At 52.3% G+C, this 12,337-nt stretch overlaps 1 protein-coding gene across 2 annotated transcripts in view; it reads left to right on the top strand.

Moving 5' to 3' along the window:
• The first annotated feature begins 3,236 nt into the window (after positions 1–3,236).
• The window catches only part of LOC125041511 (E3 ubiquitin-protein ligase HECW2-like), a 22,589-nt gene continuing 13,488 nt past the window's right edge, over positions 3,237–12,337 (top strand). For both annotated transcript variants that reach the window (XM_047636525.1, XM_047636524.1), the window contains exons 1-6: positions 3,237–3,522; positions 6,973–9,374; positions 9,586–9,730; positions 9,868–10,384; positions 10,995–11,112; positions 11,384–11,537. In XM_047636525.1, coding sequence (XP_047492481.1) covers positions 7,136–9,374; positions 9,586–9,730; positions 9,868–10,384; positions 10,995–11,112; positions 11,384–11,537 — 3,173 coding nt within the window. In that variant the 5' untranslated portion in view covers positions 3,237–3,522; positions 6,973–7,135. The remainder of the gene's footprint in view (positions 3,523–6,972; positions 9,375–9,585; positions 9,731–9,867; positions 10,385–10,994; positions 11,113–11,383; positions 11,538–12,337) is intronic.

Raw genomic sequence — 12,337 nt, 5'->3', positions numbered from 1 at the left:
GAAACGCGGCTCGGTCGCTTTATGCATGGCTTTTTTCACTTGGCTTTGCAGGGGGTGTTCGGGGGGGGGGGGGGGGGGCACGGCGTGGATAGAAGGGTAGGGAGGATGTTGTTACCATCATCGAGCGCGGATAGAAGGGTAGGGAGGATATTGTTACCATCATCGAGCCCCTTTTGCTGTCTGTTTGAGCGTCGGGGGCCCGAGCCTTGCGCGGCTGATCTTCGCCTGTTGTGATTCCTGGATCGGAGGGGTCGCGTTTTCCGTTTTCCCTGTTGAGGAAACAGAGAGTTATCTTATGTCCTGTTCCCGTTCCTCCCCTAAGCCCCTCCTGCCCACCCTCCCCCTCGGCCTCTTGCCATCCCCCTCCCCCCCTCCGTCCCGCTCTCCCTGCGAGGAGGTAACATCGACAGCGACGTCCCGACGGGGGAAAGAAAAGGCACATACATTTTGGAGCGGAAAAGGGGAAGAAACAATGTCACCTGAACAGAGGCACAGAACTTTATGGTGGTAATAACAGGAACGCGATGCCGCTGCTGCCTCTGCGGCCCCCGCCTGGGGGGTCCACGGGGCACCCACGTTATTTTTTTATTATTATCTTTAATTTTTCATTTAATAAAATTTATCATTACATTATCAAAAAACATTATCATTAATTTCATTATCATTTATAATTATAATTATTATAATTATAATTTTTAAAAAATAAAAATTATAATTATAATTAAAATTTATAATTAAAATTAAATTTAAATTATATTAAATTAAATTATAAAAAAATTAAAAAATTTTAAAAATTTTAATTTAATTTTAAAAATTTTTAATTTAATTTTTAAAAATTTTTAATTTTTTTTTTAATTTTTAATTTTAATTTTAATTTTTAATTTTAAAAATTTTAATTTTAATTTTTAAAATTTTTAATTTTTAATTTTAATTTTAAAATTAATTTAAATTTTTAATTATTATTAAAATAATTAAAATTATTTTATTTTTAAATAATATTATTTTATTTTTATTATTATTAAAAAATTTTTTTTTAAATTATTAAAAAAAATTTTAAAAGGAAGTTATAGTAATATGGTAATAGAAATGCATTGAAAACGCTAACAACCAAAGGGTTGATAGCTGGGTTGGGGGGGGATGGCGCTTGGGGGGTGCGGGACTCCCAGTTCGGTTTTGTTTTTTTTGTGATTGGTTTTTTTATCTTTATCCTTATTATGTCGTTGTTATTGTTAATTATTTTTTTATTATTATAATTTTTATAATTAAATTTATAATTAAAATTTTAAATTTATAATTTAAAATTATAATTTTAAAATAATTAAAAATTTTAAATTAAATTATAATATAATTAAAATTAAAAATTATAATTTTATCATTACTTTATCATTATAAAATTTTTCTTATCATTTCATTATCATTTCCATTATCATTATCTTATTTACATTTCTTATCATTATCATTTCATTGCATTGTCATTGCATTGCCCATTGTTTTGTATTGTTTTTGTTTTTTATAAAATTTAGAAATTAAAGGGAATAGTAATGTAAAAAAAACGCTAACAACCGTGGAAGGTTGATAGCTGGTTTCCAGATGAGCTAACTGAGCTGTGCTTTGCCTTCAGGAGAGAGCGACCCCGAGAAGTGTCTAGAGCGGCGCCCGGCCAGCGGGGAGTCGCGGGGCCACGTCGTGTGGGCCATCGACGTGCCGGCCGTCCTTCCCAAGAGTAAGTGAAATCCGGGCTGCCAGGGGGGGGCCTGGGGCACACCTTGTAGGCCATTGTTTATTCACAGTATTGGCCCTTCCGCAAAAAGGGAGTGGCTGACCCGGCCTTGGACATACAGATGCATATTGCTCCCTGCCACGCAATCTCATACATGCGGGGGTTTTGGATAACGACCACACACAGGCGTATAGATTACACAGACGAAGGCAGGGAAAGAAAAGGGGGCTGTAACAAACGCGACCAACACCGGTAGAGGCAATTTTGCCCCCGACCCTTGCCCTGGTTGGAAGCGTGGCATCAAACCGCATGCGAATGATTAGCCGACTCCTCCTAACCCAACCTTACTTCGCTTTGCAGTTCTTTGTTTCCTATCATGACCTTTTGCAATAGGGAACTAACATATCCTCCCAGTCCCAGAAAAAGATGATTGTGCATAAGCAGTTAAGGTGAGAGAGAGGAAGTGCAGCCTCTGTTTGTCTCCGCAGATGTGGGCAGCGTGGTATGCGCTACCACAGTGGCGTGGAGGCGCGGCGCGCGTGCCTGGGGGGCATCGGGGGGGTGGGGCGCGTGGTGCGGTTTAGCGATGGGTTTGGGGCCCCACTTTCCCCCGAGGACAGAGCCTGCACCCTTCTCGCCCTCCAGCGGGTTTCCCCTCGCACGAAGGCTCCTGGGTTTTACCCACAAGTAAGGCGGAGGCGCCGCGGAAACCCTGCTTGTTAACGGGTTTTCGAGAGATCTTTTCTGTTGAGGAGTCGCAGGCAGATCTTTAAACCACATGAAAAAAAAATATATTTGGGAAATGAATTTTTGATTCCCAAAAATTTTAAATTAAAATATTTTTTATACCCATTATTTTTAGCCTTCATTGATTTTGCAATGAGGTGAGGGTGCAGTGACCCTGGGCCGGGGCTGTCCTTAGGCACGCCCCACGCATGCGATTGCTGGAGGGGAGAGTAGGGGAAGTTTTGCTGTTCGGGAAAAAAGGGCAATTCACAGGGTTTCTAATACGGGGGTGATAACCCGGGCGGGGTACGGGGGCCCTCAAGGGCTGTATAAGTACTTAAAATATTTATTTGACGCTGGGGTTCCCCCCCTGGCTCGAATCGACAACATGTGTTAGTTCTTACCTCTGACCCGCTTGGCATCCCGCTGTCCTCTACCCTCCCAGCAAATCGCGTGCAGTGCGACCGTAGCCTCAGACCCCTTGCTGCGAGTCGGACGCGCCGTCGGCTCATGGCCTCCCGGCCGACTCAGCCGATGGTTCGTAGCCTCGGACATCACTAAGCTACTTGTCCCACAGATTTCTCAGCGCACGGGCTGCGTCGGGGGATGTTCTTCCAGCCCGACCCGTACGTTAGCTGCCCGGAAACCTGCCTGGCAATCACAGACGCCTCTGGGCCCCAAACCACGTCAGGCGGCGCCTTTTCCGTCGCGGAAAACACCGGCAAAAACCCCAACCGGAAGGGCCGGTGGGGCCAAGCCCAAGGGGACCCGGGCCCGAGGGGGACCAGCTTCCCTGCTGGCTCGGTCCGGGTCGAGAAAACCTGGCAAGGGACTGAATGTTTTTCTTTGCACGATATCCTTAGTGAGTTTGGCGGCCTTCGGCTCCGTATATGACTAGTGTTCTGTTTCTTTCCTTGTGCCTGGGGCTCGTCGCAGGACTTCACCTTCGTGGCCTACTTACACGACATTCTGGAAGTGGAACTGAAGGACAAGTTCGCCAAGAGCCGCCCCATCATCAGCCGCTTCCTGGGCCGCCTCACCATCCAGGTGGCCACGCTCAGGGAGAGGTGCAAGGCGTAAGTCCCGCTCACGCTCTTTCCGTGCTCGCCTCGCCGCTGCCGTCCTGCTCTCGCCTCTTCCTTGCTTCCTGCCCACCTACCTGCCTCCTCCCTCCCTCCCTTCCCTCGTTCCTCCCTCCCTTCCCTCCTTCCTCCCTCCCTTCCCTCCTCCCTCCCTCCTCCCTCCCGCCCTCCCGCCCTCCCGCCCTCCCCCTCCCTCCCTCACCTCTCCTCCCACCCGTCCCTCCCTCATCCTCCCTCCCTCCCTCCCTCTCCTCCCTTCCCTCCCTCCCTCCCTCCTTATCTTCCTTTCTTCCCTCCCTTCCTCCTTTCTCTCTCTCATCCCCCTGCCCTTCCTCCTCCTTCTCTCTCTCTCCCTCCCTTCCTCCTTTCTCTCTCTCATCCCTTCCTTCCTCCTTTCTCTCTCTCCCTTCCTTCCTCCCTTCCTCCCTCCCTCTCTACTCTCCCTCCCCTCCCTCCCTCCTTCCCTCCCTCCCTCCCTCCCCCTCCTCCCCTCCCCTCCCTCCCTCCCTTCCCTCCTCTCCTCTCTCTCTCTCCCGCCCTCCTCCTACCTCCCCTCCCCCCCTCCCCCTCCTCTCTCTCTCTCTCCTCCTCTCCCCCTCCCTCCCTTCCCCCTCCCTCCCTCCCTCCCTCCTCCCTCCCCCTCTCTCTCTCTCTCTCTCTCTCCTTCCCTCCATCCCTTCCCCCTCCCTCCCTCCCTCCTCCCTCCCTCTCCTCCTCTCCCCTCATCTCTCTCTCACGTCTCACTCTTCCTCCTCTCTCCTTCCTCTCCCCTCTCTCCATCTCTCATCTCACTCTCTCTCTCTCTCTTCTCTCTCTCCTCTCTCTCTCCTCCCTCCCTTCCCTCCCCCTCCCTCCCTTCCCTCCCTCCCTCCCTCCTCTCCCATTCATCCCTCTCTCTCTCCTCATCTCTCTCTCTCCTCCATCTCTCTCATCTCTCTCTCTCTCTCTCTCTCTCCCTCTCCTCTCGTCCCTTCCTCCCTCCCTCCCTTCTCCCTCCCTCCCCCCTCCCTCCCTCCCTCCCTCCCTCCCTCCTCCACTCTCTCCCTCCCCTCCTCACCTCCCTCCTCCTCTCTCTCTCTCATCTCTCCGTCTCTCCATCGTCTCGTCTCTCTCTCCTCTCTCTCTCCTCATCACTCTCTCTCTCTCTCTCTCTCTCTCTCCCTTCACTCCCTCCCCTCCCTCCCTCCTTCTCTTCCTTTCTCTCCCTTCCTTCCTCCCTTCCTTCCTTCCTTCCTTCCTCATTCCTTCATTCCTCTTCCTTCCTTCCTTCCTTCATTCCTTCCTCCCTCCCTCCCCTCCCCCCTCCCTCCCTCCCTCCTCCCTCCCCCTCCCTCCCTCCCTTTCTCTCTCCCTCCCTCTCCCTCCATCCCTCCTTTATTTCCTTCCTCCTCCCTCCCCCCTCCCTCCCTCACCCTCCCTCCCTCCCTCCCATCCTCCCTCCCTCCCCCTCCCTCCTCCCTTCTCTCTCTTTCTCCCACCCTCCCTTCTCTCTCTCTCCCTCTCTCCCTCCTCCTACTTTCCTCCCTCCCTCCTTCTTTCCTCCCTCCCTCCTTCTTTCCTCCCTCCCTCCTTCTTTCCTCCCTCCCTCCCTCCCTCCTTCTCTTCTCTCTCTTTCTCCCTCCCTCCCTTCTCTCTCTCTCCCTCCCTCCTTCTTTCCTCCCTCCCTCCTTTCCTCCCTCCTTCTTTCTTCCTCCCTCCCTCCCTCCCTTCTCTCTCCCTCCCTCCCTCCCTCCCTCCCTTCCTTCTCTCTCTCTCCCTCCCTTCTCTCTCCCTCCCTCCCTCCCTCCCTCCCTCCTTCCCTCCTCCCTCCCTCCTCCCCTCCCCCCCTCCCTCCCCCCCTCCCTCCCTCCCTCCTCCCTCCCTCCCTTCACTCTCTCGCTCCCTCCCTCTCCCTTCTTCCCTCTCTCTCCCTCCCTCTCTCTCCCTCCCTCTCTCTCCCTCCCTCTCTCTCCCTCCCTCTCTCTCCCTCCCTCCCTCCCTCCCTCCCTCCCTCCCTCCCTCCCTCATTCCCTCCCTCCTTCCCTCTCTCTCCCTCCCTCTTCCTCCCTTCCTTCCTTCCTCCCTCCCTCCCTCCCTCCCTCCCTCCTCCCTCCCTCCCTCCCTCCCTCCCTCCCTCCCTCCCTCCCTCCCAACCTCCCTTCCTCCCTCCCAACCTCCCTTCCCTCCTCCCTTCATCCCTTCCTTCCCTCCCTCCCCTCCCTCCCTCCCTCCCCTCCCTCCCCTCCCTCCCTCCCTCCCTCCCTCCCTCCCTCCCTCCCAATCTTCCTTCCTCCCTTCCTCCCTTCCTTCTTTCTTTCCCTTCCTTCCTTCCTTCCTTCCTTTTCTCCCTCCCTCCCTCCCTTCCTTCCCTCCCTCACAGCCTCCCTTCCCTCCCTCCCTCCTTCCCTCCCTCCTCTCTCTCCTCCCTCCCTCCCTCCCTCCCTCCCTCCCTCCCTCCCTCCCTCCCTCCCTCCCTTCTCTCTCTCTCCTTCCCTTCCTACCTTCTCTCTCTCTCTCCCTCCCTCCTTCTTTCCTTTCACCCTCCCTCCCTCCCTCCTTCCCTGCTTATCTCCCTCCCTCCCTCCCTCCCTCCCTCCTTCTTCTCCCTCCCGCCCTCCTTCATCTCCCTCCCTCCCTCCCTCCCTTCTCTCTATTTCTCCCCCTCCCTCCTTCCTTCTCTCTCTCTTTCTCTCTCTCTAACCCTCCTTCTCTCTCTCCCTCCCTCTCTCTCCCTCCCTCTCCCCCTTCCTTCTCTCTCTCTTTCTCTCTAACCCTCCCTCTCTCTCTCTCTCCCTCCATTCCTCCCTCCCTCCCTCCCTTGCTCCCTCCTCCCCTCTCTCCCCCTCCCCTCCCTCCCCCCTCCTTCCTTCCCTCTCTCCCTCCCTCCCTCCCCTCTCCCTCTCCCCTCCCTCCCTCCCTCCCTCCCTCCCTCCCTCCCTCCCTCCCTCCCTCCCTCCCTCCCTCCCTCCCTCCCTCCCAACCTTCCTTCCTTCCCTCCTACCTCCCTTCCCTCCCTTCCCTCCCTTCCCTCCTCCCTTCCTCCCTTCCCTCCTCCCTTCCTCCCTTCCTCCCTTCCTTCCTTCCTTCCTTCCTTCCTTCCTTCCTTCCTTCCTTCCTTCCTTCCTTCCTTCCTTCCTTCCTTCCTTCCTTCCTTCCTTCGAGAGAGAAGAGTTTACTCCAAGAGCTGGGAGGGAATATGTTTGCATGCCTTATTTCACTTACGAATACGTGTCCAAATTACTTTCCATAGAAATATTTTTACAGATACGGTTTTTTGGTACTTCACTCGAGTTTGTAAATATAATGTATAGGTGTGTTAGGTACAGTGTTTTATTTATTTGATTGTTAATACATGCACATTAATTAAAAAGTGATGCTTTGTTTTATACTTTGTTCATTTTCGTAGCTTTACGGGCAGTACGAAAAACCTGCACAAAGTCGATGCTTACCTTGTCCTTCCGGCAGCGGCTCCCCGGGACTGCTGGACTTTCCGCTGAGCAGCAAGAACACAGTGGACTCGGTGAGCGGCCACATCTACTTCAGCGTTACGTTTGCGCCGGCGGCGAGTGGTAGCGGCAGCGCTTGCACGGGCCACGGGGGTCTCGAGTGCCCTGGCGAGGACCCCAGCATGAGGCTCACCGAAAGTGCCGTCATCGAGAGCCTCGAGCCCCAGGACCTGCTCTCCAACGGCCACATGGGCGGCTACAAGAAGAACGTGTTCCCGCTCAGGGCCGGCAGCAACAACAACCCCGTAATAAACAACGGCGTCGGGACCGGCTGCAGCGCAGACGGCGTCGTCGTGAACGGAGACATGATGCCGGAGGACGTGGCGGCCAACAGCGGCGAGAGCACGGACGCTGTCGCCAGGGAGTCCGACTACTCGCCTATTTGGAAATATTCGTGCAAAGTTCCTAATGTTACCACAAAACCGGATGCAAGTGAACCCAGTGGTGAAGAAGCCATTTATGAAACCGTTTACCCAGCAGAAGACTACCAGAGTCAGGAGAGCGATGCTGCTGGACTAAGCGCGGGAGTCAGCTGTGATTCTAGTCAGCCTGTTAGCGACGACGACTCTCCGCCTCCCCTTCCCCCCAGGACGAAGTCGCTCCTGAAGTCGCTCGCGGACTCCGGCCACAGGCCCCTCGAGAGATCGATAGCCTTGTACCCAACAGTGGTCAAAAAACGGCCCATGCCCCTGCCGACGGGCACCGCCGGCGACCCCGCGAAGGCGCAGACCGTCTCCTGCACGCCAGGGAAAGTCCATAATGGCGTGAACGAGCCTAGCGTGCGCCCCAAGGTCGGCCACCTTAGTGCTAGCTCACAGTCCAGCTGTGATAGTGAGAGTAGTGGGGCAAGTTTTGGCGAAGTGAGAAGAATGCAATGTTCCATGGAAGGACCATTTTCTTATGATATTGTTGATATAGATGATGTTTTGCAAATTTCTGAATTTTCAAGTAATCAAATTGATGTAGATAGTCAGTGCCAAGCAACAAAATCCTCAACTCAGGGACCTCACTCTTCATTGCAATCTTCTTCCTGTGCTTCCATGGAAAGTGAAATGTCGGAGGACATTGCCAGGCCTTCCACGCTGCAGAGTTCGCTGGACGAGGCCAGCGGGACGTCTCTCTCTTCCACCGACAATAGCTACAAGGAAGAGGCCTGTAGCGCAGTGGCCCCTCTTGCAACGCCAGAGCAAGATTGTAGTCTTTTGCAGGAGGCTGCATCCACTGATACATTGCTGGAAAACTCCGAGGAAGTTTTAGAGGCTGAATTCGCTGTTTGTGGCAACAGAGGACCATATTTGTCAAGAAGTTCTACAAGTAGTGAAATTGCGGTGTCCTCTCCTGCTAGCTTTAATCATCACATGCCTTCTTTGCATAAGATGGCGAGAAACCAAAGTGATTCTGTATCTAGTCCAGTTGAAGATATGCGCGAGTGTACTTCTTTGTTAAGTGCTCAAGAGAGGCAGATCGCAGATGACGACGCCAGTGCTAGTAGAGAATCAGATCTCACTTGTAGGAGAAGGGATTCTGCAACTCATGGTTTTCTTCGTGGCAATGAAATGACTATCGCAGAAGAGATGAGACTGCTTGCGAGTTGTGACACTTTTCATCAGGATGACACGCATTCCGACGGAACAGACCACGAGGGCTCGTCTGCCGTGGGCCCCTCCAGGAAGGGGTCGACGTCAACCAGGTCTCCTTCACCCAGATTAGCAGACTGCCTCCCAGTCTCGAATTCAGCGTCGGAGTCACTCTCTCTCGCGAGCGGCTCGGCGACATGCTCAGTGTCGTCCCAGCAGGGGGAGGAGGGCCTCACAGGGTTGGAGCCGACGTGCATGGTCGTCAGCACAGAAAGCTCCTCCTCCAATTCCGTGTTTGCCAGTCCCACGGCAGAAACCAACGACTTGAACATTGAGTCGTTGCCCTCCGCGTCTTGCTCTGCGGATATGAACATTCCTCGAGAGGCGTCGCAGGAGGCGCAGGCTGCGGCAGCCGAAGCCCAGGAGCCAAGCGTCCGGCCGAGAAGAGAAGCGGTCTCGCAGAACGTCAGCTTGAACGAAGACGAGGACATTCCTCCTGCAGTTCCTCCACACAAGCCCCACCACCGCCTCCTGAAGGCCTTGGTTCATCCGCCTCTCTGCCCTCCCACCCCAACGCACCACGCCAAGCCACAGCCCCCGGAACGCACAACCAGCGACAAAAGAGAGCGAGAGGCGAGTTTCAACCCAAAGGAGGACGCGAGAGAGAGGGACGACAAGCCCGGGTCGTCGCACCACCCCAAGCTGTCCCGTCAGCCGTCGTTGCGCGACTGGCTGAGAAGATACCCCAAGGTTGAAGTGGCTTTCGATGAACCTCTGCCAGCAAGTAAGCTTACATATTGAACTTCTTGTCATGAATTATGCTTAACATTTGAGATATTTTTCAGTGTTGATGAGAGTTAAAGGATTATTGTGTTCTTAGATTCTATGCCGTTATTTCAGTAAAATTTATTGCGAACATTTTAATATTGCGCACACTTATTGCGATGTTCACTTCTTTATAATACATACTCATGTTCCCGCTTGCGCGTGATCAGACGTGGAGGCGCGGAAGGACAGTCACGGCAGGATATTCTTCATTGACCATGTGGCCAAGACGACGTCCTGGGAATGGCCGCCTCCCAAGCCTCTGTCGACGCACAGACCTCTCTTCTTTGTGCCGCAAGTTGATAATGAGAAAAGGTAATTAATATAATTTTGTTGTATGTTGTATTGAGATTCAGAAGAGAGTCACAGGATGCGGAATGGGTATGCCCTATATTTATATATATGCTACATTAGCTGGACATCGAAGGAGCATGTATTTTTGCTTCCTGCAGGAGATCCCTCTGTGATAGTGGAGAAAGCGAGTGCAGCAGCAGCCGCACCAGTAGTAGGGTTGGCACCCCTGAGCCGTCTACTCCGTCAACGCCAAATATCCTGGGGACTACAGGATGTCTGAGTCCTGACCACTGCCTAGGGAATGAGGGAGCCGTGGCACCCCCTCCGCCTCCACCGCCAGCACTGTCTCCACCCCCGGCGGCCGTCAGCTGCGCAGTAGGAGGAGCGGCCACGGCGTTGAACACCTCGGCGTCGACCCCCATGCCGTCGGTAGCCACCTCGCCGACCACGGCTGGCCTGCCTGGAACCACGGCGATGCAGGACGGCAGCGACGGCGACCGAAGGAGGCTGGACGAAGGCCAGGAGGAGGAAGAGGAAGAGAAGGCCCCAACGCCTCCGCCCCGACCGCACCACAGGCTCGCCCGGCCGACGCCCCCCCTCCCGCCCCCCCTCCCACAACAGTGCCCCCCCACGCCCACGCATCATCGAAGGCCGCATCACAGCGCCGGTGATCAGGTTGGCGGGTTATGTTCAAACTGTTTTGACTGAGATTTATTTTGTAGTCAGTATAATTACTTTAGGTCATTATCCTGGATTTAATCACGAGGCACAGTATTACCCCGCTTATCGCAAGGGTGGCATTCTTTAAGATCCGAATTCGGTAATACTTGATTTTGACAGATGACAGATCCGAAGCTAGGAGCGAGACATTGGATTCATTTTGATTCGGATTGCCTTCAGCAGTGCGCGAATAGTTTATTTCTACTAAATACGCCAGGTTGCAACCGGGGAAATAATTGGATTTTTAAAACTTTTTAAATGGCTCATTAATTCTGTAGGGGACGACCGTGCCCTCGACTAAAAATAATTAGTAAGTCCAAGGTCCCAAATAAGCTTCTACTGATTGGGGATTTCGCTGTCAACTTGAACACCCAATCTTCGGACCCAGTCTAAATGGAAGGATTAGAACTGGTCTTCGTGAAACCGCTTGTTAGCGAGGACTTAATGTAAACTATTTCCATGCGTGTCGTTTTGTTAATTTGCAAATTTAATGCTTTAAGAATTGAAGTATCCATAAGTTGTTTTACACTGTTTGGCCATCACCTATGTGGGTTATCTCGTGCAGGACGGAGCCGTCCACCCTGAGCGCCACAGCCGCACGATGCGCCTGCCTTCCATCCCCGAGAGAACCATCAAGTTCCAGCGGGTGGAAATACAGCCGGGAGAAGAGCCTTTGCCAACAAGTGAGTACCAGGGGGTGGTTCATGTCATTCCAGTGGTTTCATGTCGAACACCTCTCTCCTACGCTTCCATTCCAGCCTCATCCCATTCATCCTCCACGGTCTGCTCATTCTCGTCCTTTCCATCGCTGCCAGTGTAGCGCCCCATCCCTCTTCCAGACATTTCTCTCTATGCTCAGCCCAATCCTTTACAGCCCGACCTCTCTTTCCCCTTCTGTCCCGGTGAGTTCCTACTAAATGGTTCTCTTACGCCAGGCGCTTGCTCTGCTTGCAGACTGGGAGGCGAGGATCGACAGCCACGGGAGGATCTTCTACATTGACCACGTGAACAGAACGACGACGTGGCAGCGGCCCTCAGGCAACGACTCTGCCCAGACGCAGCGCACGCAGTCCACGGACCAGTTGCAGCGCCAGCAGCTGGACAGGCGGTGGGTGGTCTAGTTGTTATTGTTAGTGTTCCTAGTAATGTTGCTACTGTCATTATTGCCATTCTTCTTCTTTTTCTTTTTTTCCCTTCTTTTTCTTTTTATTTCTCTATTTCTTTTTCTTTGTCTTTTTCTTTGTCTTTTTCTCTTTTTCTTTTTCTTTTTCTTTTTCATTCTTTTTCTTTTTCTTTTTTTCTTTTCTTTTTCTCTTTCTTTTTCTTTTTTTTCTTGTTTTTCTTTATCTTTCTCCTTTTTTTCTTTTTCTTTTTCTTTTTCTTGTTCTTTTTCTTCTTCTTTTTCTTTTCTTTTTTTCTTTTTCTTGTTCTTTTTCTTTTTCTTCTTCTTTTTTTTTCTTTTTCTTTTTCTTTTTCTTCTTATTTTTCTTTTTCTTTTTTTTCTTTTTCTTCTTATTTTCCTTTTTTTTTTTCTTTCTTTTTCATTTTCTTCTTCTTTTTCACCACCTCCTCTTCCTCCTCCTCCTCCTCTTCCTCCTCCTCCTCCTCTTCCTCCTCCTCCTCCTCCTCCTCCTCCTCCTCCTCCTCCTCCTCCTCCTCCTCCTCCTCCTCCTCCTCCTCCTCCTCCTCCTCCTCCTCCTCCTCCTCCTCCTCCTCCTCCTCCTCTTCCTCCTCCTCCTCCTCCTCCTCCTCCTCCTCCTCCTCCTCCTCCTCCTCCTCCTCCTCCTCCTCCTCCTCCTCCTCCTCCTCCTCCTCCTCCTTCTCCACCTCCTCCTCTTCCTCCTCCTCCACCTCCTCCTCTTCCTCCTCCTCCTCCTCCTCCTCCTCCTCCTCCTCCTCCTCCTCCTC

The sequence above is a fragment of the Penaeus chinensis genome, chromosome 30 (genome assembly GCF_019202785.1).
Source record: "Penaeus chinensis breed Huanghai No. 1 chromosome 30, ASM1920278v2, whole genome shotgun sequence".
NCBI classification, from domain to species: Eukaryota; Metazoa; Arthropoda; class Malacostraca; order Decapoda; family Penaeidae; genus Penaeus; species Penaeus chinensis.
Note: the sequence above shows the minus strand (reverse complement) of the source record. Positions and strands in the feature narration are given on the sequence as shown.